This window comes from Phoxinus phoxinus (assembly GCF_949152265.1).
Source record: "Phoxinus phoxinus genome assembly, chromosome: 20".
Taxonomy (NCBI): domain Eukaryota; kingdom Metazoa; phylum Chordata; class Actinopteri; order Cypriniformes; family Leuciscidae; genus Phoxinus; species Phoxinus phoxinus.
Genome location: NC_136895.1, coordinates 20,030,260 through 20,057,748, shown reverse-complemented (window position 1 = coordinate 20,057,748; position 27,489 = coordinate 20,030,260). Strand labels below are relative to the sequence as shown.

At 38.3% G+C, this 27,489-nt stretch overlaps 1 protein-coding gene across 3 annotated transcripts in view; it reads right to left on the bottom strand.

The window, feature by feature from the left end:
- zranb3 (zinc finger, RAN-binding domain containing 3) overlaps positions 1–27,489 on the bottom strand; it is a 56,007-nt gene that overhangs the window by 385 nt on the left and 28,133 nt on the right. For all 3 annotated transcript variants that reach the window (XM_079593305.1, XM_079593306.1, XM_079593304.1), the window contains 13 exons: positions 27,431–27,489; positions 24,888–25,007; positions 21,697–21,816; positions 20,140–20,319; positions 19,676–19,840; positions 18,886–19,285; positions 14,611–14,847; positions 13,048–13,154; positions 9,385–9,486; positions 9,149–9,291; positions 7,813–7,950; positions 3,248–3,587; positions 97–228 (listed from right to left, as the gene is read on the bottom strand). The exon at positions 27,431–27,489 is cut by the window's right edge and continues 58 nt beyond it. In XM_079593305.1, the coding sequence (XP_079449431.1) occupies positions 97–228; positions 3,248–3,587; positions 7,813–7,950; positions 9,149–9,291; positions 9,385–9,486; positions 13,048–13,154; positions 14,611–14,847; positions 18,886–19,285; positions 19,676–19,840; positions 20,140–20,319; positions 21,697–21,816; positions 24,888–25,007; positions 27,431–27,489 (2,243 nt within the window). The remainder of the gene's footprint in view (positions 1–96; positions 229–3,247; positions 3,588–7,812; positions 7,951–9,148; positions 9,292–9,384; positions 9,487–13,047; positions 13,155–14,610; positions 14,848–18,885; positions 19,286–19,675; positions 19,841–20,139; positions 20,320–21,696; positions 21,817–24,887; positions 25,008–27,430) is intronic.

Here is a 27,489-nt window from a genome sequence, read left to right as displayed (position 1 = left end):
TAAACCGTCCACAAATTCACCACCAAAGCTTACAAATGTGTTGCATATTCATAAGATCATGATAAATTAATAAATAATAGTATGTGTTTGCTGTACCATGCGATGGCAGACGGTGCAAAGGGTTTGAAGGTTGTCCAGGGAACACTGTCCTCCCCCTCTGTACACAGGGTTAATGTGGTCCACCTGCCAGAACTGTCCCTCCACGGGACTCTGTATCATCTCATTCAGCTGCAACACAACGTCAGACAACTCATCAGATAACACAACGTGAGTAGAAACATGCAGAGCAATCACATTTGAGTTTGAATTCAGCAGAAAATTAATAATACGGTTACACTTTATTTTAAAGTGTCATTGTTACATATAGTTTTTATAATTAATAACAACACAAATATTTTTTTTAAATCCATCAATAATAATAATAGTATTTTTTAAAAAGATATTATAATAGAAATATTGCTATATTAATAATAATAATTAAAAGTATTTTTAGCACCATATCACAAATATTGTTCTTTGTTTATTTAATAAAAGTCCTATCATTAAATAAAAGTATATTCTAATAAGAATTTAATTCAAATAGTTAACAACAACAATAAAAAAACAGTGTTGTAATTAAAAATATAGAAATATATCATTAAAAGCAGCAGTAACAATGATTTAATAAACATTTTGTTCTCTGTTTTATTATTAATAACAAAAATATACTTCTAATTTTGATAAAAGTACTATCATAGTTATAAAATATGTTTAATAATAATAATAATAAAGTGTTGTTATTTTCATTACTAATATGAACAACACAAAAAATTATTTCAAAATATATATCGTTTATTATTAATAACGAAAATATTTTTTAATAATAATTTTTTAATTAATCTAACTGTTAAGCTTAAAATTAACAATGATGTTTCCTGTAAAGCGATAAAGTCCCCCTGTAATCAATTATTTTATTCCTTTAAACTCATCTTTGATCACCAAAATTAAAATTTTTCATGCCTTAAAATAGCTTGAATGTAACTCTACACCCTTGCTTCATTGTAAATTAGCCCCGCCTCCACTCACTCACACCAGCTCAAAATACCTGATCCACTCGCTCAACTTTACTGTAGTAAATGCTACACGATGGCAAGGAAATGCGAATACTGGTTTAATTCAGCCATACACATTTGAACAGGAACTAATTCAGAAGAGAAAGTAGAAGAGTGAATTATACAGCCTCGTCTACAAGTCAATGTATCAGAATGGTAATGCGTTTTATCTCCACGTCTGACACATAATGCTAACTGATATGATTAGCCTTTGGCTTGACTACGTTATCAAACGGCTAATAATGTGTTGCTAATGTTACACAAACCATGTTCCCGCTCACCATTTCAGAGTCAGATATCTGCCTTCTAACAATCATCAGAAACGCTTTAAACAACTCAGAACGTCAGTGAAGAAAGGCTTATAGTTCATCATAACATACACATAATCCAACCACTATATTGCTAAATGTACCTGATTTTTCATGTCAACAGAAAAATATACTTAGGAAAACCTGGCTTCTCAGCAGTTCATAATATGCTAAAGCCCGCCCACATGTTGACGTGATTGGTTACAACATACTTGTGACGTAGAGAACAAGGGCGATTTCAAAAGGAGAAAATACTCAGCAATGGTGTTGACTGATGAATTTGCACATGGTTTGCATATTAAAAACACCACATAGACATATAAACAACATAAAAAAAAATATTTTTCACCACAGGGGGTCTTTAAGTAAAAAAGTGTGAATGCTGATTAACAAAAATCAGCCAAACCAATTGTCGGTTTGCCACTTGAAACTCAGCACCACCCAAGAGAGTCTTGAGTGTCTTAAAAGTGTGGTTGTTGTGTGTAAAGCCTTTTTATTCCTGTTGTTTTATTGAACAGCGACATGAAAGTGCTCTGAATAGCCCACCGGGAACTCTAGGAAAACATAATTCCCTCATTCCTAACCTCTCCGCGGGCTTTTCACCAGACCGCCGTGGCGGAGGACTTCAGGTGTTTTCACCAGGATTAAAGCCCGAGTGGAAGATCAGCGCTGGGAACACAAAGAGGCCGAAGCGCTGGCATTTCAGTCGGCGTCTGTTTTTAGCCTCGCGGTCTCTGGGGGGGAAAATGCAGCGCTAGGAATCAATCCTCTCCTTCCCCCTCAACAGAGTCGGCCAATAATTATCCTAAATCTCTCAGGAGCCCCGGGGGTCGCGGCACGGACGATAACCTCCCGGTACGAGAGTGGGAAGTTTCCTTCCTAGACCTCGGAAGTCGATAAGTCAACGCGTACACACATGCTAATGCTAGGAAACGGCAAACGCACACAAACGTCTCCCGGTAACAATCCTTCGCATGTACGACAGTGAGCTTGTTTGTGCGTCGAGGGCACTTGGAGCTTAAAGCGCGTTATTGATCAGGCATCTGCCGCTCGGGGCTCTAACAGAAAAGCCGAACAAAAATCAAACCTGCACCTCGTAGCAATGCACTGTGGGAAAAATCAATGGCAATCTGACAGACTAGGCGTTGTGTTAAGGCTGGATGCTCCGGGGAGGAAAGGACGGCGGGTGTTTGTGTGCTACACGATGAGGCCAGGTGTGTGTGTGTGTGTGCGCGCGTGAACTCCACTGATAACTCTATAGAGAGAGTCAGAGAGCAGACGCCCAAGGCCGCTAAGCTCTTATTGCCTCTGCAAGCTAAACAGGCCATCTTTATTTATCTTTCTCTGTAAGCAATATTTTCTCAATAAAACGCAGCGTCTGCCGAGCTCCTTTCGAATGTTTTGGGGATAATTCTGGCTAATGTGCTTTTGGAAGCGACTAACACACACTATTCGGAAACCCTGGCCAACTTCCCAGACGAAATGGGTCCTGGTCGTACACCCCGCGCGGATCCTTCTAGAGGAAGTTTTAGAACAGAAGGAACAAGGGGGTAATCGGACGCATTTGGACACGGTTAAATCTTTCAAAAATCAAAAAATGTATTACTTGAAGTTAAAAATACGGAAACTTTGTGTGTTTGCATTGCAGTTTTAAAACTGACCAGAATAAGTATGATGAGTGAATTCACTAAACATTTGAGTAAGTTTAGCATGGAATATTTCAGCATAAAAAAAAAACATAGGCAATGTAAAATGCCGCTATAGTAATAGCTAGACATATAATTGTCACCACTGTCACTCTTTTCTGGCCAAGAACGAGGCCATGAAGCTCCTATAAATGTGCCCAACCTGTTTGAGAGGAAGTTGTGCCAGCCAGGTGTTGTCCAGCATCTCCTTGCGGTGTGTGTGCGGGGCGTCCCGGACCTGCACGTACAGCTGGTGGGCGTTCAGTCCGCACTGCTGACACACACCCTGCTCCGTCTCCAGCACGCGGGCGCGCATGTACCCCTGATTGGAGCGCAGCTGGAAGTCCTCCATACAGGCAGGGCTGCAGAATCCTCCTGCCCAGCCGGAGTGCTCCCCGCTGGGCTTCTGGCAGGACAGACACAGGGGGGTCCCTGCCGAGTCCACGGCCTGCAGGTAACCGGCCGAAGTGTTTGTCTGAATACAAACGGAGCTCTCAGATTCGCTGCGGACACGAAGACACAATATAAAGCAGATTTGTACAGTTTCTGAAGGAATGTCACTGCTGCTGGCTGTAAAACACTCGCTGCTATACAGTTACTAAGGTGTTTTTACAGCAATGCTATGCAGTTGCTGTGATGTTCTTGATGGTTGCCTATGTAGGGTTGAAAATAATCAAAGATATTTGAAAATGAACGAAGACATTTGCTTTAACTGTTTCAACCCCCCTCTTTCTTACCCCAAGGACCTAAAAACAGAGGTATTGATGGTGCTCAAGGCCTGTGGACCAATGTGTGCACCATTAGTACGGTGGGGGAAGTTGTTATTTTCTAATTGGTCAGTTTGAATGTCTCACATTTGGGTTACAGTCATATGGTCAAGTAAGGGATATTGCAACTGTTGCTCTGTCTTTTATTCTCTGGCTCTTCTTTTCTTTGTCTCTCTCTACACTTTCTCAGTCTCTTTCTCCCTTTCTATCTCAGGTAACATTCTACATATATGCTGGTTACGATTAACGGTATAGGGTTTTATCATCTATTTGATAGCTATTTTAAGTTAAACCATAACCATATTGTCATTAGACCCTTTCAATGTCAAATGCTGTGCTAACTAGTTTTTATTAGGTATTAACTTTGATGTACTACCTATTGCAATACAATACCGTCTCACTATAGCAACGCTCTCCCACATATTTAGATATTGTAACTGCGCTTATTTCCGTCATTGGTACAAGTAGCAGTGGGTGGTAATAGACAAGAAATGTACAGTTTTCTACCATCTTGCTGACAGCGTTTCTTTAGTCATTTGGCAGTCTCTGCGGCCAGAACCCCTGTAGGAAAACCACACTTACACCTACAGTAGTTGCTAGGGTGTTTTGGTTAGTGACAGGGTGTTGCTATGACATTCAATATTTATATATATATAGAAATAATAATACAATATTTGAACGTTTGATGGAAAATGATAAATGAGAATGTCTATAGTGAGAAATTAGATTGTTTGACAAATAAATCTGCACTTTTACCCCAAAATTAAAATAAATGCATCTACATTTATTAACATTGCAAAAAATAAATATCTATTAATAATTGTTTCAAAAAGAAACAAAATGACAAATAGAAAGTCATTTCTGCATAAGTTGTCAAAAGCATAAAAATATCTGTCATTTGTGACTATTAATAATTAAAAAAATGCATTAATATGGCACATATTATTATTATTTTGTAATTATGTAGTTAGTTTTTAAAAAGAAAACGTAAAATGAGTAATTTTGCATGTTATCGGACCCTTAAACAAAAATATTATGTAATTTATACATAATGTACATAATGTAATTTATATTGCAAACTGCATAAATAACAATAGCTTTAACAATAATAATAATAATATTACATTTAAAGTTATACTAATGCAGTTATTGTTTAAAAAAAAGTATAAATGAAATCACAAATAAAAATTGGTTCTGCAAAACAGTTATTGGACACTTAAACATAAGAATAATATGTCATTTTTGACTTTATAGATTTGCTAAAAAATCCGTAAATAACATAAATATGACACTAATAATACAAATAATAATATTTATTACTATTATTATTATTATTATACAAATGTATTGTTCCAAAAAAGCATACATAAAATTATACAAAAATGCATAATTATCCGTAATTTTCATCCATGTAGATTTGCAAAACAACAAAAACAAAACAGCAACTCATAAACATGGCACAAATAATAATAATAATTATTTATATTATTATTACTATTATAGAAAGTACGTTTTTGTTTCAAAAAGCATAAAAATCAGCTCTGCATAAGTTTTTGGTCATGTAAACCAAAATAATCTTTGTCGTATTGGTCATAAAAAAAATCTCAATTCGCCACGACTCCAACATCATTTGACATCTCTCAAATATGATCAACGTGTGATCAAGTGTGTATGTACGAGACTAATCTTCACTACACTAACTAGTTTAAAGTTCATCAGGAAAGACTTTCTCTCTCTAATACTCCATCAGTTCTCACTTTCTCTCTCTGGCTTCTTCCTCTTTTCTCTCCATCACCTAAAAATATCCAGCCCCAGACAGCGCTCAGTACGTCGCAGTTTTTTCCTCCCGCGGTTTCCATGGCGACGCCGCAGCACTCGCATGTGTGTGTGGATTAAGCTCTTATCCTCTGCACTAAGCATTCTTGAGCACACTCTACACACACACACACATCCCAGGTTTACAAGGTTAACCGTTCGCTACTACACACATAATTACATGCGGAAATGCACTTTCAAAATAAATTGTCACTTGCTGTGCAATATATATATTTATTTTCCCGAGAGCAATGCAAATTCATAAAAATGTATCTGTCAGCGTCAGTCTCCACCCTGACCATGGGGGGAAAAGTAATTTGATGATCCAAAAGCCAAGTGAAAAATATATCTATTCATTTCCATTTCTGCATTAGATACACCTGGGGTAGCAGCCGCCGCGGTTTGAGGTCTGCGCGCGAGATCTCATCGCGCAAGAAGAAAGTCTGATGACTTTCACACGTACAGACAAAGTACGAGAGGAAACAGCTGTCACATATGATCAGAAAGCCGTGCCGTGGCTGACAGGGTGTGTGTGTGTGTGTGTTGATGACTTCATCAGCGATTGCGGCGTTATTCTCTTGTTCCTGTCAGAGCGGCGGAGTCGAGAACTCGCTGAGATTGTGTCGTTTGTGTGGTCGCCTCATCAAACTCAATGTGGAGAAGGTTTAGAGGGTTTTTCCAAAGGATTTAATGTTTGAAATACTCTCTAGATGCTAAGTGGGTGTTGCTGTGTGGTTGCTAGGGTGTTATGAGAGGTTTTTTACTGCATTGCTGATGTTCTTGATGGCTGTCATTAGAGATGGGATCCGGATTTACCGACTACCGATTTCTTGTCATCATGATCGGCCAACCGATCTCAAATCATTCAAGCGTTCTTTTTAAGTGATATCCAAGTTCTTTATTGACTGTCAATGTTAACCCCTTACACCCTGAAGCCATTTTTTAATGATTTCACATCTAAGTGGCATATTTAAAAGCAATGGTGACTAATAACTCTACAAAAAAAAAAAGAAAAAAAAAAAGGTGTCATCAAGTACATAATCTCATTTGATAGAAAACCTTTCAAAATTCATGTTTGGAGGTTCTTATGTTACAAAACTGCTGAGAAAACCCAGAAAAATTGATGCAATTTATTTTTGTTATTATTACCGGTAATGCTTGATATGATGACTATTAGAAAGTATATACACTATTAACTCTAAATTGCATTTTCTGTAAACTGCTTTGAAACGATATGTATTGTGAAAAGCCCTATACAAATAAATGAGAATTGAATTCAATACATGTTAGGTCATAAAGTCAAGTTTGGGCTTGTTCACAATTATGTCACCTGCATCTGGGCTAAATTGTGTGTTGATTCCTCAAAGCAATCAAAAGTTATGGCATTTGGAACCATGGAAGCCTTTTTATCAACAGTCTCTAAACAAGTGATCTGAGTGTTTTACTGAACATAAGAACTACTCACAAAGCATCCAAATATTTATAACTACACAGAATAAGTAACAAGTATTAAGATCCTTGTTTATGAGTGATGATCTTCCAGCTGTGCGCTCTAATTCTATAGCATATGGTAAATCAAGACCTGTCAATCTGAGCGATCGATCCAATCCAAGCGCTCCCCGGCTGTAAAACAGTGTCTCGACCCACCATACCCCGAGATCCAGTTTCCATTGGCTGAACTTTCAAATGACGTTGCAAAACACTGCGTCAAGTTGGTGACACGATCAGATCATGGAAGTCCTATAGCTTTAGCCAAGTAGCATGTCAGTGTCACTGCGTGAGGCTTTTTTTAGGATCTACGTTATGTTGTGTGTGGGCTCGTTTGATTAAAAACAAACTGGTCTAAATAAAGATTTACTATGGTTTACTAATGTTTCACAAAGTTATAAAGCAGAATGTGATGCAAAAGCCTCACCTGTGTACTGTTTACATGCGCATCGGCGACGACTTTTTACGGTTTTGTCATTACATCGTGATTGGGTTTGTTCGTTCGGCCAAATTTAGTGACTACCGCTCGAGTCATTGAATGTGGTTATCGACCGATACTGATCTGCGGCAGGTCGATCGGAGCATCCCTAGTTGTCATAGCGTTGCTAAGGTGTTCTGGGGGTTGCCAGGGCATTGCTATAACATTCAAAATTGAAACCTGTTGGAGTGGTCAGTAGGTTTGGATGTGGATCTTCCTTTCAGGGCGACGTTGTCCTTGTTGATGATGCGGAGGGCTCCGCCCTCTTTCTGGGCCACAGCGATGGAGGTCTGAGCTACATCCTGTTTGGAGAGATACCTGAGAGAGAGAGGGAGAGAGAGAGAGAGAGGGAGAGGGAGAGGGGGAGAGAGAGAGAGAGAGAGAGAGAGAGAGAGAGAGAGAGAGAGAGAGAGAGAGAGAGAGAGAGAGAGAGAGAGAGAGAGAGAGAGTGTAACTGAGTACCATATAGGGAACATCATGGTGCCATTAAAGGGAAGTACAGTATCTGCTACCGTACAGAACTCAGAGCTGATGTTTGTGTAACAGAACAACAAGCTGACTCAGTGTGATGTGTCAGGAAATCCTCAAATACAACTCAATTAAAAACCTCCTCAAAAAAAATCTCACATGATTCACAAACTTATGTAAAACTGAGGTCCAACAGGTAGGATATATACAGAAATGTAAGTTATTAAGTTATCAAACACTTGATATAAGTAGTATAAGTATAAATTAAATATAGTTGAATCCTTATTAAAGCTACAAAAGTTATTCAGTCAAGAGCAGTGAGTGATTTTCTCTTTTTCTTTTGTTCTTTGATTAAAATTAATGACAGGCAGTAGCAGGTTTATTAGGCTGCTGTCACTTTAAGACCTGAAGCACATGACACGGATCGACAAAACGGGCATTTTGGCATAATTTTGTGCGTTTTTGTCCATTCAAGCGCTGTCTGTGCGCAAAATGTGATTCTTGTGCAGCAAATCATCATATTAGAATGATTTCTGAAGGATCATGTGACACTGAAGACTGATGCCAAAAGTAATGATGCCAAAAATTCAGCTTTGATCACAGGAATTAATTACATTTTAAAATGTAGGTTCTTTTAAATTGTAATAATATTTCACAATATTACAGTTTTTACTGTATTTTGGATTAAATAAATACAGCTTTTGGTGAGATTAATGACGACTTCTTTCAAAAACATCAAAAAAATCTTACCGACCACAAAAATTTGACCGGTAGTGTGTGAATTGCAGAAATAGATTCAAAAATATATATAAAAAGGTGAAAATAAACAATTAATTACCAAACACATTTAAAATAAATAAAATACATACATTCTAAATAAAGGTTCAGTGATTCTGAAGTTTCTTAAACATTTTGAGCGTGGGGGGAAACAAAATAAACAAAAACAGCTTAATTTGATTGACATCCACATCTGAGCTAATCAGATTGAGATGCGCCCACATGTCCCGATCCTCTCCAGCTTTGATAGCGTATGTGTGTTTTCTCTTGCCTGGAGGTGCTGCTGTGCCGTCGCTGTGATTGTGTGAGTTCCTCCAGCAGCAGGATAGGGCTGTGAAACGCTCTTCCGCTCTTCCTCACCATCCTCTGCCTCATCGCAGTCAGAGAGCTCCACTCGCGCACGAATCGCACAACCTGACACACACATACATACACACACAGATGTGTTTCAAGAAATCTGATGAAACAGTACTTGAAGAACACACACACACACACACACACACACACCTGCCTCCTGTTCTCGCTATGATTGAATTCTGGTGGCAGTTCCTCCCAGTTCTGCAGTCTGATATCCAAGGGAATGAAGTTACAGTGGAGCGGGAGGCCATCCTGTAGAAAGAAACACACACACATACACACACGCGAGCATTGGCATCAAACTCAGTTCTGATGATCGTATATACTGAATATTTACAATTTATTTATTATTTCGTTGACGATATCAAATTAACCAACATTGTGAATATGGAGATATTTGACCGGTTTTTATTTGAATTTCCTCAAGACTGTTCTAGTGGACTAGTTTCGTGCCAATATTTAGACATTTAATTTCTGTGAATCAGTTCTTTCAAACTGCTAGATTCAATGAATTGGTGCAAAATGATTCATTTGAGTCTTCACTCAAAAGTGTTCAGATACCTCTGTGTGGCGTTTGACTATTTTCAAATGTTTTGGTAATAGCGTATGTAGGTACAGTATTATGTTGTTGCACATAAATAAATTACTTAAAAAAATTATTCAATATTTATGTTTAGTAAATAAGGAAAATATGCCCAACACTTTTTATTGATCGTTTTGATCTTAATGTTTAATCTGTTGAAAAAGTAAAGGTAATTTATGAATATATAAATATAATTAATTATATATATAAATGTATTAATAAAGATTTTTTTTTAAATAACCTCATGATACACAACTGCAGCTAAAACTGATGAAAAGGGTAGGGAAAAATTAATATTTAAATAAAAAAGATATTTTATAAGATCATGAATGTATGAATATTAAAAAAAGTGTATATTGGCTGAAAAACATTAATATACTATTCCACAAACCTAATATATATATAACCTATAATAATTGTTCAATATAGTTGAAGCAGTATTACTACACTATACCACAAATCTAATACCTATTATTATGGCAAAATATTTACAGAAAAATTTGTACTGTAACTCTGAAAAAAATGTGAAACACATAGAAAACAGTCAGTACAGTACAGTTAGACAATATAAAATAACTTCAACATTGATAGTTATAATAGGCTGTTTCTTTACGTGAGAAATAACGCATATGAAGAAACACCTAAAGGTCATCGCTCAAGGTCATGATGACAGGAAGCTGTGGTCGACCAAGCAGAGACGTTCCTTAAAGAGCTGCCAATCACAAGTACGGCCCTTATAGGCACCTGTCCAGTTCTCATACACCAGCTGGACCGCCGTCCTCCAATGTCTGTCCACAGGGAACCACTCGGCCCTTTAGAAAATATTACATTTCCAGCCCACGGCAGGCCTCTTTTCCAGCTCTGCCTCTGTCTTCTTACTAAACTCCACCATTCATCACTGCTCAGCTGAAATCGCCTCAGGAAAAGCTCTTATTAAAAACGAACCCGGATAATATTTCTCAATCAAAGTCAATTAGGGGCCCCCTGCTTATATCTGCTTCCATTTAATACAGTTGCAGAGAACTATAAGAATCCCAGCGTTACGCTGTACAAACGAGGACTGTGAGATTTCAACACTTTATTTGCCCTCAGATTAACACTGCAATCCCTGGTCATCCAACCGTGTGTTCAGGACTCTGGAACGAGATAATATTTAAGGCCGTTTCACACTTGAGGCCCTGGTGCAGGTCTGAGTGAGTCAAGTATGAAAGAAATCTGGATGAATTCGCAGAATTGAAGTGTTTCTGACAAAGTTATACAATAAATATATTTGTATGCCTTGCATACTTAAAACATTTGGTTTTCTAGGACATTTGAATTCTGTAAAATTATTGGCTAACATAATTTTTGTCTTGTAATTGCATCAGCATCTATATTTTATCAAGTACTGTATTTTATCATCTGAAATGTGCTGCAACTTTTATTCCAAAGCGCCTTGTATAATGCAATTAACGTAAAGCACAAAAAACATTTGCAAAAGTCACAAATCTAGATTTGTGCTGAATGAGAAGTAAGTGAGCACAAGTTTATTTGTTTAACGCATTTCCAACATGCGGTAGTTTCAGTTTTCGTTTGAAATAAACATGTTTGTTAGTTTGCCGTTTATACTAAATGTTGTTTATAATGAATGTCACTATACTGTAATTTATCTTCATTTTATACTTTTTAATTCCTGTACTGTTAAACTTAAGATTTTTTTTGTGAAGTTTAACTAAAATACGTGATTATAGTTTTTATGGTTGCAAGGGTTTTGTTTTATTTAACAGTATTTTACATTATTTCTTAGCGTAATAATCACCAGATCCTCCCGTCAACCCTCATGACGAAGGGCATCTCGAGTCTTACCTCTCAATTCGGTCCTTCAGAGTGTCGTGGAGGGGTGAGTTGTCTAAGTTGCAACATCTAGCTACTGGGGTGCCTCAGGGCTCAGTGCTTAGACCACTTCTCTTCTTCTGTTATTACTAGATCTGTCATTTAGAAACATGGCTTTTCCGGTCACTGCTACACTGATGACACACAACTCTACCTCTCATGATCCAATGGTAGCTGCTCACATCTCAGCCTGCCTGAGAGACATTTTTGACTGTATGAAGGAGCATCACCTTCAACTCAACCTTGCGAAGACGGAACTGCTTGAGGTCTCAGCCAACTCACTTCATCCAGCTGGGTTCATCAACCATTACTCCATCCAGGTCAGCCAGGAACCTTGGAGTTGTGATTGATGATCAGTTCAACTTCACAGACCACATTGCTAGAATTGCCTGGTCCTATATATATATATATATATATATATATATATATATATATATATATATATATATATATATATATATATATATATATATATATATATATAAACGTTGTGTGTCTTGGAGTTTCTATTTAATTATATCAATTATTAAACATTTGTTTTAAATTTATATTATTTATAAAATATTATAAAAAATGCTTTTTATTATTTTTCTTAAACAAATTTTTTTTTTAAAATATAGTATTCAATAATATACAGTGTCAAATTATACATTGAATTTTTTATTATACTGTTACATTACAAATACAAATTATGAATTGTAATTTTCTAAATAAAAAGTAATATTTTTTAAAATAGTAGAACATTTGAATAAACATTTTAATAAATAAAAAATGTGTTGGGGCCAGTGAAAATGTTGGTAGGCCAAGTATAAATCTGAAGTCTTCGCTCAACTGAGACAGCAGAAAACATCTTTAAACTTTACTCATCTTTACTTTATTCTAATCCTTACTAAAAAAATCCTTACTAGTGAAGGCAACTAGTTTATCCAGTTTTTTTTTTTTTCAGTGCTTTAAAGTGGATGAATATAAACTGTTCATTCAAACAGTCTAAAAGTAACTTAAAACTGTTAGTATGCTTCAAATTTATTACGAAAATTTGCAACTCTAAATTTAACCCCAAGCACCACCACGGTCAATTTTTCAGCGACAGAATCATTGACTCAAAACATTTGATTCGATTCACTGAAACACACGATTCATTTGAACCTGATTCACAGAGATGAGGTACCATTTTGATACTGAAGTTTGAATAAGATACGCTATTAAAACTCACAAAGGTCACGAATAACCAAACAAGGAAGTGCCGCAAAATTAGATGCTTTATTGCAATATTCACGAGGTTTGACAGCAAAATCATTGCGAATCTATCATGAATATTCAATAGCTCTAGGGGTGTTTGGGTTTATAGTCCTCTTTACCTTGTCATAGATGTAGATCCTGTCCGTGTTTTTGCTGGCACAGAACTTCAGACAGTCGTACACGCGAACAGAGTCATCCAACTCCTTTTGAGTGTGATCTTCATTAGCTATCAGAGAGAGAGAGGGAGGGAGACATGATGGGAAAGTCGGAATGACTAATAGAAGGAGTAAAAAAAAGAGAAGAGGGCAATGAGAGGACGAGAAGAGCGGATGATCATTATGCACCGTACCGACCACTGATAAAGGTCAGGTGGAGCGCAGCAGAAACGAGGCTCTAACGACGCTAACGAACACTATATTCAGCAGGTACGGAGTGACCTGAAACGATCCTGCTGTTCTAAGAAATGGGATTTGTCCAGATTTCGTCCCACAGAGCCGTTCTACATTCATTTGGGTCAGGCAAGCTGTAAAGGCGCCCCATGAGGCTTAGTTACCAGAACCCTACCGTGGACTAAAATAGCAGAGCCGTTGCCGGCTGGCCAATCACACCATGTTATTAAAGAGCCATTATGCGTACTGTATGCTGGTGGGAAGCTGGGATTGTCTGTGTGTGGTACCGTAAAGGTGGGTGTTAAGACAAACCCAGCAGTGTCTGAAAATTGCACTCTATATAAGAACGGTGAACGCTTGTCGATTGTCTAGCTTTAAAATGGCCTGTTATTATCCGTATTTTATATAGACGCGCTCTTAGCTGCAGTGACGCAACTGGGAAATTGTTCTTAGAAGGTAATTTTACTTAAAGGGTTATGAGAAACGCAACAGGAGACAGTTCGAAAAATGTCCAAGCTGCTACCTAAATTGTTACAGGTTCTTTAATATCCATTTACAATAAATAAATACTATCTATCCATCTATCTATCTATAGTAACTATCTATCTATCTATAGTGTCTATCTATCTATCTATTTATCCATCCATTCATCCATCTATCTATCTATCTATGGTGTCTATCTATCTCCATCCATCCATCTATCTATCTATCTATCTATCTATCTATCTATCTATCTCTATCTATCTATCTAGTCCATCCATCTATAGTATCTATCTGTCTATCCATCCATCTATCTATCATTTCCAACTATCTAGTCCATCTATCTGTCTGTCTGTCTGTCTGTTCGTCCGTCCGTCCATCCGTGTTGCTTGCTTAAATTTTGATTTTGTTTCTATTTAAACATTTAATTTATTAAAATGTATTTTTTTAAATTAAATTAATTGAAATTACATTTGTATTAAACAATCTTGTAATCTTGTAAAACGTGTCGTTCACCTTCTGAAGTTAAGGATGAATCATTTAGTTAAATTCAGATCTTCATATCGGTTATCGGGCACTTAAAAACAAATCAAAACCGCATCGGTGGAGTTTCTGTCATAAACAAACAATATCTGTCATTCTAAATTAAATAATAAGAGAACCTACATTTAGCGGTGAATTATTCCTTTAAAATCTTAAAAAGTACTGAAACTGTTTAGATAGATAGATAGATAGATAGATAGATAGATAGATAGATAGATAGATAGATAGATAGATAGATAGACACCATAGATAGACAACGTTGGAACAGACCTGGATTACTACTAGAGAATGTTTGTGGGGTGGATTCATCACTTCGTTGCATTTCTTGAGATTTATCCAGGTGCGTTTCCTCCACATCCTGATTGGCCCGTAGGCTTGGGCGTGCGTGTGGAGTTTGTGGGGTGGTTGGTTCACTTTCGTGGTCTGAATCAGAGATGCAGACGGTAGTGAGCGATGTGGACGAGGAGGATGAGGGTTGGTCCGGTAATGAGGAAGGCGGGATAAGAGCTAATAGAGAGAGAGAGAGAGAGAGAATGAGTTACATTGATGGAGTCAACATTGGTCGTGAACAACACTGTCGATTGATCACATTTTATGACACAAAACTAGTCTGGTTAAACTGATACTTCACTCAAAATGTAAAAAATTCAGGGCAGAATTCAAAAGTTCTTTTCATGAGCATTTGAACGACCAAATTTTCCTTTATTCTGGCAAACTATCCCTTTACTACGGGCCTTTGGCTGTTGAGCTCATACCCAGAGAGGGCCGTCACAGTTCTCCGCAGTCGTCTGATGTGAAGGACATGAAGACGCGCCGCCGTTAACGTCGAGCACGCTGAGCGAGGAACAGATGCTGTCTGTTTTGCGTTTGACTGATTTCCTTCCCTCAGACCAGCAGTTTCACATCTCTCTGCCATATGGCGCCACGGGACACGGTGGGGAAAAAAACCCCGATCTACATTTAAAGCCTCCCTTGCGCCCTTCCATCTCAGAAAAGCATCTTTATGATGTCGAGGCGCCGAAATGCATTATCTGTCTCGTAGCTTTTGTCTCAAGGGGACGATCGTCAAAAGCGTGACATAATGACCAAGTTTTGATGCGCTTTATTTGGATCTGCGAGGCTGTGGCGGAGTTTGATAATTGCGATTGTCTTCCTCCGAGGCCGCTAATGAATTTCCACACCTCTGATTCGCTCGTTTGCCTTCTTTTTTCGGATTCTGTCGCTCTTCTTTTTCACACCATCCCCTCCGAGCTTTGCGTTACCCTTTCTTTCTTTCTCGCCCTCTCCTTCTCACTCTCGCTGAAAGGTCTCGTATGGATCTTCTAAAATGTCAGCTGAATTTGTGAGAAGCCGAATAAAAGCTCCACTGCTGTGCTGTCTCTTAACAAGCGGGCTTGCAGAAAGAAAGCCAGACACTAGCAGAAAACAGCTCCCGCTGCGTATCTGAACCCTTATCACTGTCTGGAGTGCTCTACGGTCCCACCTTTGTGGCCGCGGATCTGTAACAGTCCAGGACGGACGGATAAAAAGCCCGGTATTCGTAAACACACCGCTTTCATTCGGAAAAATGCAACGCAGAAAGGTTGTTCGAAGGTGCAAACGATCAAACTGAGGACTGCTGTGAATATCATGCAGATCATGCACCGTTTTCAAAACTGAAATTGGATGATATTCGGAGGAGTTGTGTAGATTGGGGAAGTTTACCTTGACGGCACCTTTATGACAACATATCTATAAAAGTCAATGGCAAACAGGTCAAAAGTGCTGCATTCGTAAACGCTCACTTTCTTGGTTTCATTATTTATAGAAGGGGGGAAACAGGTTTCGTTCAAAGAGAGACAGTACAGAAAGAAAGAAAGCGAGACATCCAAAGGCCAAGCTAATACATGATGGGAGGTTTCAGAGGACTACAGTGAATGATACGCAGAACAAACTTTAAGGTTTGAAAGCATAAACACCTTGAGTTGTGTAAATATGCACTATTTGCCCATGACAGTGTTCAGATCAATATTCCTGGTGTCTGATTTTACCAGTCTGAAAAGTTCTCTCAGAAAACAAATCTTGAGTGAAGTCTTGACATACCGTTGCTGTCGTTTACAAAAAAAGCAGCCTTTCACTCGAGCTTTGATGGGTGTGTTGAGTTGACAGAGACACAGCGCGCCGCATGTTTGTTTTACGCTTCAAATTAAGCTGATAGTCACAGAGAATCAGATATTTGCTGCAAATGATTGATCTACAATGATGTGGTGTCAGCGATGGGTCTGTTTTTTGTGAGCGCAAGCAGTTGCTGTGAGAGTGAGAAAGAAAGAAAATTACTCATACGACCCATAGCATGTAATTCAAAATCCTTAATGCATTCAAATAATTTAACACAAAATAACGCGAATTACTGAAGCATGTGAAATTGCGTCATTAACGTAATTTACGTCACGCAGTTAGATGATCTCAATGAGCATCTACAATAGCGCAAGCATCTTTAACCTTGGTAGGCAGAAACGAACATGGAATTAACACGATTTCGCTTCCCTGTTTGCGATCAGGTCATTTTAAGCCGCTAAACTCTGGGAAAGGTTTCAGTCCAAATGATCCTTATATTGTTTGGTGTCTTTTTTTTCTTTTCTTTTTTGAGTAAGACACCAAAATTTACATTTAAAAAAAGCTTGCAGAAAATTGTGAGAATCATCCTTCAATCTGATAGTTTACTTTGCTGGATATAGAAAATTATGACAAAATAAATGCGTTAAACAAGATAAATTATGTTTGCTTAATTTCATAATAAGTATGCGATTAATCACACAAAAAGGGTGCGATTAATCGTGATCATTTTTTTATTTGAATCTATTGACAGCCCTAATTTTTAGGGGAGTTTTGCATGGCACCAATCAAATTTTTGTTAAAAACATCTAGTTTAATTATATATATATATATATATATATATAGTTTAAATATATATATAATGAAGTATTAGTATAAATGATACATTTCTGAAAACTTGTGACTGCAGATCTATAAAAGTACGAGCCAAATAGCTAAATGCCACATCACTATAGTCTAAAGATAATATAATTATAATAATAATAATGCTAACTCACAATAATAATAAAACACTCACATATTTTGTAAAATAAATCTAGTTATAGCAGTTTTTAGAGAAGAAAAATCACATTAATAAGAAAAAGTAAATAACATTTAAAATATATACATTTTTGAAATTTGTTTTGATTTTTTTTAATATCTTTTTCAAAAATATACATTTTAAAACGATTAATATTACACACACCTTAGCAACGCCTTGGCATAATGGTTTTTGCATGGCACCACTCTCATGTCACCAAATTTTTCTATAATAATCACATTAATGAAAAAAGATAAAGATTATAATAGAGAAAATAAAAATAATAATAAATAATATATGTATATATTTAAAATATATATATTTGTTTTATACACACACATATACATATATATATATATACATACATTTTAAAACTATTATTATTATAATTAACAGGTTAACTCCTCTTTCACTTTCATTAAATGATAAAAGAGCAGCGAGAACATGTTGCTAAAGTCTTTTTTTGATGTTTCACAAAAAAAAAAATTCATACCGGTTTAGATTGACACGAGGATGAATTAATAATCACATTTTTCTCTTTTAGCTGAACTATTTTTTTTACACACAGAGAACATATCATAAACAGTGTGTTTTAAGTGTATGCGTGTCCAGATTGTGGCTTTCAAACACACACAGAGATGTACATGTGCAATAAGACAGCAGCAGCTGGCCTGGTATGTGCTTATATCTCTGTGTTTGATTTTGCATCACCAGGCTGTTGTCAGAGGACAGGCTGACGATCTGATCGATGGCATTGGAGTTGATGGCGAAAACAAAGCTTACAAAGATTTCACAAACTTTTCCAGTGGTGACGCTGAACGAAAGCGGCATTCTTGATTTGACAGGTGCCAAAATCCATTCCGCCTCGCCGTGGCCGTGATAATGACTCATTTTCAATCTGATCTATTTCTGTCGTTCACCGTGCACACCTCCTTTTTAGTCTTCAAGACATTTCTGCCTGTTGTTCTTTCACATTTGGATTCTCTTGGAACTTCTGCGACAGAGAGGAAGGAAGGTTTCGACATTGCTTTACTAAGGATCAGGGCCTTGGATCAGCCGTGCCTTTATAAAGCCGATCAAATACAAAAGGGGTCCAAACGTCTGAGACCAAACTGAAAATCTGGGGTTCAAAATCTAATTTAAACCTAGAAATAAACAACGTTTTAGGATTTGAGTGCTGCTGTCACTAAAACAAAAGATAAACGCAAATCTAAGACAATTAAACTCTCGAAATAGTTGAACTTTAACAACACAACTTTCCTCAACAAGCCACAAGATTTGAGTCAGTAAGCGTGTAATTCAGTAGCATGCATAAGTTAAGCACGTACTGTAAGTTTGTTCAAGTACAGAATGTTGACAGAATGTCCATGTGAATTAAAACTGACTAATGTAAACAACACATATGGACATGGTGTGTGTGTAGATATCACCTTTCTGCACATTTCGTGGAATTTCACACATCTCACAGCGTAGCAGCAGTCCGCTGTTAGAAAACGTACATGCCGAACAGTTCCACTTCTGATTGTGGAGCGGAGCCTGCAGTCCCGCCGAGAGCCTGCGGGGGGCGCACAAAGGGCTCTTCTTACCCCCGCGTCGCGACAAGGGGCTAACCTGCCTAAAGCGCTTCACCTGCGGGGAAAAATCCTCCCCCTGGTCGGCCTTCAAATCCGAGCTCTGGATCTCCGGTGTCCGAATAGGCTCCGCCCCCTCTGGTAATTGGGGAAGAGGAGATCCGTCGGAGGATGAATCCCCAGTTCGTTTCCTCTTCTTTTCTTTGTTCGCAGAGGGGGAAAAGAATGATCGGATGTCGTGCTGCTTGTCCCTTTCAAACTGTGGCGGATGGGAAGAAAAGGAGAAAAAAAAAAAGAACACTTTTTGTGACACACAAAGTGAAACTTCATCTCATGACAGCAAAGTGATGAAACCACAGACACTTCTGAAAGAAAAGCACTTTGTGAGGTTCAGGTTTCCACGATTGGAAGCCTAGTCATGTTTAGGGATGTCAAAAGTACCAGTTGTGTCACTAACAATGTCGATTCAATCAAAAAAAAGATCATAAACGATAATGAAAACAATGAATGTTTTAGAGTCATTTGTGAATTTTCATGTATATATTTGAATTTTTGCATAAAGCATATTCTTATTTGCTGCATTAATGGTATCATGATGACAACCTTCCACTTTTACGTTTAATTTGTGGCAATGACAATTTTTACATACGTGCGAAAAGAAAATTCCGTCTTTGTCGTCCTCAGAATCACCCTTCACGGTCTCGCTTGGCGTCCATGCCTGAGCGAAGTTCAGAAAGTCCCATTTCTCTTGGTCTCCCACCTCAGCCTTCAAATATTCTTTCTTTCCATTCAGAGCGCTGCCCGTAACCGTTTCCTGTCCAATATCATTTGTAAGAATCTCAGCAAAAGAAAGCAAATTTTCCAAACAAGCCCTTATTTTTACACTCTAAAGCTTACAGTAGATATTGTGTTTCCTCTTTATTTAGTCCCAAGACATTATATATTGATTATTTTAAGAGCAGTTTGGCAAGTCTGGAAACTATGTTTCCACCAATTCAAAAGTGTACATTTAAAGTAAGTATAAAAATGTTCACAAAACCTTTTTGAGTGCATCTATGAATACTGAAGAAAACATTTTTCCTTAACTGAAGCCTAGAGAGAGCACCGATCTACCTTTCTGTTGAGCATGGACCACATGACCGTGTCAAAGGTTCCTTTAGCGATGAGGTAGTGGATGTGTACGGTCGCGGTCTGTCCTATACGATGTGCTCTGTCCTCTGCTTGTTTGATTTGTCCTGGGTTCCAGTAGAGTTCGGCAAAGACCACGTGAGACGCTGCCGTAAATGTCAAACCCTGAGCGCAAGGGAAATACATCATACAGTATTACAGCAATATTTGCATATTATCCAAAAATATTAAGTTATTAAGGTTGACACGCTTTAAAGTTATGAGGTTGCATGAAGAATATAGAAGAACAGTGCAATGGTTACGAGATTGAGGCGTTACAAGATTGTGTGAAACGTTTACGGACGTTTATGAGGTTTTACGAAGTTGCGTGAAATGTTATGAACATCAGTGTGAAGTATAAATGAACAATTAAATGCTTACGAAGTTACGGTGTATTGAGGCTGTGTGAAGTACAAAGTACAGTGTTCACGATGTCAGGGTGTTAGGAGGATGTGACATACAAACGGGAACATTACAACGTTTTAAAGCGTTAATGTTACAGGACTGTGATATAAAGGGGAGCATTACAATTTGTCTGAGGCTGTGTGATGTACAAACGGGAACATTACAATGTTTACGGAGAACTCCGGCGCAAAATGAACCTTTGGTCTAATTACACATTGTTACCTAGTCAACCGTTATCTGAGATTTGTTTTCATGATTATCGAATGTAAATAGTTTTATCTCTAAAAACAGTTATATAACGCTAGTATAACGCTAGTATATAGGGCATTGAGTAATGACAAATAAAAATCGCTTGTTAATACCACTAACAAGGCTCAAAATAGCCCCACACTAACACGGTAGCATAATGAGGGTCCCTACCTTCAAACCGAAGCATTGAGAACTTTGACAGTGTCCAGACAGTTTAATAAGAAGATATTTTATATACAGTCAACTTTGCGTATACAGGCAGAATCCATCTTTGAAAAACAGTCTCTATCAGTCGATCTACGAACGCCGATCCAAGTGCGCTGGACCATATGAGATTCTACACAGTTCAGCGCACTTGGATCGGCGTTCCTAGATCGACTGGTAGAGACTGTTTTTCAAAGATGGATTCTGCCTGTATACGCAAAGTTGACTGTATGTATAAAATATCTTCTTATTAAACTGTAAGAAGGCTTGTAATGTAATGTACTTACAATGGTAACAAGGCTGTGAGACGTACTGTATAGATGAATGTTACAATGATTACAAGGTTGAGTGTTACAAGGTTGTGCGAAGCATTTCAAACATAAAAATAATAATGAGGTTGAGCATTACATGGTTATGTGACGTACTGTATAGATTAATTTTACAATGTTTACGAGGTGGTGAGGTTATAAGTTCTGTGACGCGCTTAAAACATACAAAGATTACGAAGTTGAGGTGTTACGAACTTGCGTGAAATATAAAGAGGAACAGTGCGATTACAAGGTTGCGTGCGATTTACAAACAACAGTACAATGTTCATGAAGTTGAGGTGTTACAACATTGTTTATAAGGTTGAGTCCTCAGTACCTGTCCAGCTGCCTGTATACTTAGTATGGCCACACGCGTGCCTGGATCGTTTTGAAAGCGATGCACCAGTTGAATCCTCTCTGCAGATGGAACGCTGCCATCGATGCGGATATAACTAGCCTGGAAAAGAACGCGGAAAAGAGAGAGTCCAAAGTCAATTTTGATTTTAAACATTTTTTTTATGTCTAAAAGCTTTTGAAAGAAGGAAAAATTACTGAGCGCACTTCAAAATCAAAATGCCTTCCAACTCAAAGCATTGTAAGGAGTATGAAAACCCTTCATAACTATCGATCAATGCCGTAAAGACTGAGTTTCGCGGATCTGTGGTTGTTCAGAGAGCATTAGCGCACTAAGTTCAAATTAAAACTTGCTGCAAAGTGACATCCAGAGTTGGCAACTTTTTAGTGCGTTTCAAGTACATTTTGGGCATTATAATCTTCCCACCATCATCTGACAGCTGTAAAACACAGGTGAAGCGGTGTACAACACCTTTCTCTCTCTCCGCCTGGCAGAACTTCAGAACTTTTCTCACCCGTGTTAATTTTAGCTTCCTGCCTAACATTTCTTGCCATCTCTCGCTTGGATTGCAAGGAGCGTGACAGGTGTGAGAACGTGGGGAGCGCATACGCTGCCCCGTTCGCAATGCGATCACACCTGCTGGTGCGAGGCCCCCTCTTTCCCAGAAGATTCATAAGCACCAATTAACGGCAGGATGGCTAAAAAAGGAATAAAATCTTCACAGTTTCTGGGATCAAACGTCTGGTCAGAGAGCACGAAACAAGAAAGTGAGAGAGATGGAGGAAAAGAGAGGGGGCTGGGGGTCTAAAAGAAGAGGAAATTGACAAAACAAGCTCTCATTAAAACAGTGAGACATCTGTGAAGACACCGTGTCGGCAACCAGTCGCGCTCTTTAGGGTGCAAAGTGTTTTTAGCGTGCCGCTGTGTGAACAGGGACGAAAAGAACGGAGAGTGGTAAAAGATGAATCAACAGCTCTGATGAAATGTCTGTTAGGCAATAAAAATGGATTTGTCAAGTGATGCAATGCAAGTTTTGGGCTGATACGATTCAGAAATGCACCCAAGTCAAACCAAAGTTTATGATGGATTTGTCAGACCTGGATCAATGAGTCAGCGAGTTGAATTTGTGAACTTGAGTCCGATTTGTAAATGAATCATTCAGACCAACTGATTCAATCTAAGGGTGCTTTCACACCTGCCTCATTTAGTCGGGTTGAATTGCACTAGAGTTCGCTGTCCCCCGTGGTGCGGTTCGTTTGGGCAGGTGTGAATGCAGCAATCACACTCGGGTGCGCACCAAAAGCGGACCAAACAAGCGTGCGGTACGGCTTTCAAACGAACTCTGGAGCGGTTCGTTTGTGGTGAGATTGTGATCCGACCTCGAACAGACCCAACTGCCAAAGAACTGCACATTTTTGGACTAAACCAGCTGCCGTAGTCAGCTGCGCTGTGTTTTATGTCACTGTTTAGCAACATCATTTAGCACGTCTCCTCCTGAAGTTACTTGCGTGCGTGCATTAAAACATTATTTTCAAGCCGCATCCTCGCTTCATTCTCAAATGTTATTGTTTGCCTAAAGTGGAACTATATAATAAATAGAACTATATAATAAACTATGACCAGGGATACAATCAGCCCACGCAGTCGTCTCTCCATAGTAAAAAGCGGCGCGTTGTCTGCCGGATTTTCCTCCTCTTTGTTTACTTCCAAGAGTTCTGTTGGAATTCCCCCGCACGTTAATTCTGACCAATCGAAGTGCAGTTATGGAAATATGTTCAAGACACATCTGGCCAACGAGTGATGTGGATGTTGTCACGTGACTGCATTTTGGTTCGTTTCATCAACTGTTCCGGACCAGAGCAATCAGTGTGGTGTGAAAAAGAACCAAAAAGCCTGAAAAATGCTACAAAGTATTATTTTTCGCCCTTAGTCCGGACCAAATGAACCGAACTACAGATGTGTAAGCACCCTAAAGATCTATGCCAAAAAATAGAGCAAAACTATAGACATTTCATTTTTATAGAAGTTTCCATAACCTTACCAATTTAATTAATTTCCATGAATTTTAAATCACTTATTACCTTAAAGTCCTTGATATTCCCATGTTTTTAATTTGTTATAAATACATATATTTTTAAATATACATATTTAACACACACACAAAAAAAGATACTGAATCATTTGATTTTGATTTGAAAAAATAAATGTTTAATTTACAAATCAGACTAATCAGGTTCTCGAACTCAACTCACATTTAATGGAAATATTACTGAATCACTTGATCCAGTTCACAAAACAAGTCTGAATGATTCATTTCCAACCGGACTGATCTGGTTCTCGAACTCAACTCACTTTTAAACAAAAGAAAAAAATACTGATTTGTTTGATCCAGTTCACAAAATCAGAACGATTCATTTACAAGTCTGTCTTATCAGGTTCACAAATTCAACTCGCTGAATCAAACACAAAAGAATGTTTAATTCATGAATCAAACATAGTTACTCCAAGAACTCTAATAAAAGCGACTAGAAGGATGGATGTCAAGATGATTTCATAAGACTTGAAATATAGCGCACAAGCCGAATGAATGCTTTTCTTTTATACTTTTATGAATCTTTCCAATAGCACAATATTTAAAAAAATGTATTTAATATTGTTCATCAGAATATAGAAAGTCATTTAGCTTTAGAACAACAGGGGTGAGTAAATGATGACGGAATTAACGTTTTTGCATGAGATTTTTTTGAAATATAACTAAAGTGGTAGTTCACACACACTCACCTGATTGACAGCAAGACTCTGACCCATTCTTTTGCAGTAAGAATGAACCAGTGCCCTACTGAGGGAATGTGTTAAAGCAAAGAATGAACTCTACCCAGGGAATCAACACGCTCTCCTTCACCTCCTTTAGTCCTGTCAAGCCCTTTCATTCTGTGTTTTTTCCCCCACAAAAACACTTTTTTTGGCCTTATCTCTCATTCAGCTCACACACACACACAAATACACACCTCTCTTTCTCTCTCTGAATGGGTCAGTGTGTGTGTGTTGGGACGGTGGTGTGACAGGCTTTGCTGCTGGCTGATTTAATGAACAGTGTTGAGGTGCTGACATACTTTTGCTTTCACTAGAGTCTCAGCTCGCGCACACACACACACACACACACACACACCTACCTTGGCCTCGATGACAGCCTCGGTACACGCCTGCAGCATGCTGAGATGATGAGCAAAGACCAGAAACTTCAGCTGTTCGGTCTCCAACATCATCTTTATATAGTCCTTCACCGCTCCGGCCTGAGAGAGACGGAAAGAAAGAGAAAAATAAAGAAGTCAAACACATCGTGATCCAGCCAGGAAATGCCATTTAGTAATTCCAACTAATATGTCACAAAATTAATTTTAAAATTGCTCATTTATATACACAACCGTTCAAATGTTTGGGGTCGGTATTTTTTTCTGCTCTTCTGCTCACCAAAACGTTTATTTGACCAAAAATACAGTAAAAAGAGTAATATTGTGATATACTAATACTATTGAAAATAACCGTTTTCTATTATAACATATTTTGAAAGGTCATTTCTTCCTGTGAATTTTCAGCATCATTACTCCAGTCATCAGCATCACATGATCCCTCAGGAATCATTATAAAATGCTGATTTGCAGCTCAAGAAACATTTATTTTTATTATAAATTCTGAAAACAGTTGTGCCGTTTCATATTTTTGTGGAAACCATGATTCATTTTATTCTTTGATACCAGCATTTACTTGAAATAGAAATCTTTCTGTGTGTGTGTGTGTGTGTGTGTGTGTGTGTGTGTGTGTGTGTGTGTGTGTGTGTGTGTGTGTGTGTGTTGTGTGTGTGTGTGTAAAAAAAAAAAACCAGCACACCCTAGCAACCGCACAGCAATGCCCTGGCAACCGTCCTAGCAGCTTCTGTAAAAAAATCTAGTCAATAATTTAATTATTTATAAGACATTGGTGTCTTTTACAATATTGCAGTTGCCACGTTTCCTAAATGCAACATGCTATCTGTGATTTACCACATTTAAAGAGGTTCTGTTTTGCCAGTTTAATCTCAAATCTCCTTTTATCCTCCGATACCTGCTTTTCCCTCTCCAAAAAAAAATCCTCTTAAATCCCTAAACTTTGAGATGAACTCGAGCTAATGCCCGTTATGTCTAGCGTAGTTGTTAAATGAACAGCGTATCGAGTCATTTACCGCAAGCCAGTCCTCTTTTCCTGAGTTTCAAAGCTGTGCTCCAATTTCTCATTACTGGAGAGTTTTGCCTTTTTAATATCGCCTAATTGGCGCCAAAAACTGTCTTTGAAGGGGCGTAAAGGCTTTTTTTTTTTACAGCCTCGAGTGTACGTGTGTGCGTGGTGGCTCCGGCTCACTCATTTTCACTTGGCAGAAACAGCGATTTCAAAAAGTGACACCATTCCTGACGCCGCACATTTCTGCCCTGAGAGAGCGAGAGGATATCATCTCAGCGGCAAACAATAAATGAAAGAGCGAGGAGGACAAGAGCAGCAGGGACCAGAACACACGGGTTTGACAAATTAAAAAAAAAACACACACGGTGGCACGTCGGGGACGCACACTGCTTTCACACACGGGCTGGTTTGATGCACACACACACACACACACACGGTGGAAAGCTTCATTCAAGACACACGCTGTGCTCAGGAGGATGATATAAAGTGGTTGTAGTTTGAGAAGAAAGAACGTCCAAAACTCCTGGTGGAAAGCAAACGTGTTGATAGAGCCTGCTTTTCATGACAAAACTGTGCAAAGTCACTTTCCTGTCCGAACTGTGACGTTAAAGTTCGTCCGGGTGATACAAAAATCACAGAAAGTTACTGCAGGTCTCGCCTGGAGCTCATAAAAACACCTTGTTAAGTCTCGGAAACAGCGAGATCTGCAGGAAAAGATGTCGGGCAATCAAAAAGGTCAGCATTAAGGTCGGCTCAGCGCTGGACCGGCCCCCCTGGAGCTCGTTCCCATGGCAATGGCGCGGTGTTTGATGTGGAGAACAGAAGGGCCGGTTGCCATGGTGGTCGTTAGCGGCGATATCACGCTGTCCCTCATCGTTAGAGGGAACGAGAGAGAGGGAAACTCACTGCAGATGGCCGTTATTCTGACGGCATTCAGAAAAAGAGCTGAAGCTGAAATGAGGGCTGACGTCTTTTTACATTTACACAGAAAACTGCAAATAACAGATCCGATGTAGATCTAGTGCATTAGTGTTTTGTTTTAAAGGAAGGTTTGTTGAGGAGAGGAGTGATGTTACTTTTTAGCTGATTTGACTTATGATTTTCGGCTGATGGATGATACATTTCATAATCTTACATTGAAGGAGGGACCCAAGCCATAGTAATGAGAATTGGAGAGAAATGTGCTTAATTGTTATTTTGTTAAATCTGTATGTAAAAAAAAAAATATTCCTTATTTTTTCCCTTCTCATTTTGAGGTGAAGCTCAAATGTGTTCATGACAGGTTCTATGAGAGTCAGACATTGAAAACAAAAGAAAAATCTATCCCACACTTGAAGGAGTGTTTTGAAGCCCAAAGGAACAAAATACTCTTACACAACCCTGTAAAAATGCTAACAAATGCACAGAAATTCCTACAGCATCAAAATCTACAGCCATTTTAGACAATTAGGGCGACGTGGAATGAGAAATAAACATCTTGAGGATTTTGCACACGCTTTACCTTGGCAACGGCGGTCTGCTTATACATGTGTGTGATGAGACCCATCACCTCCACAAACT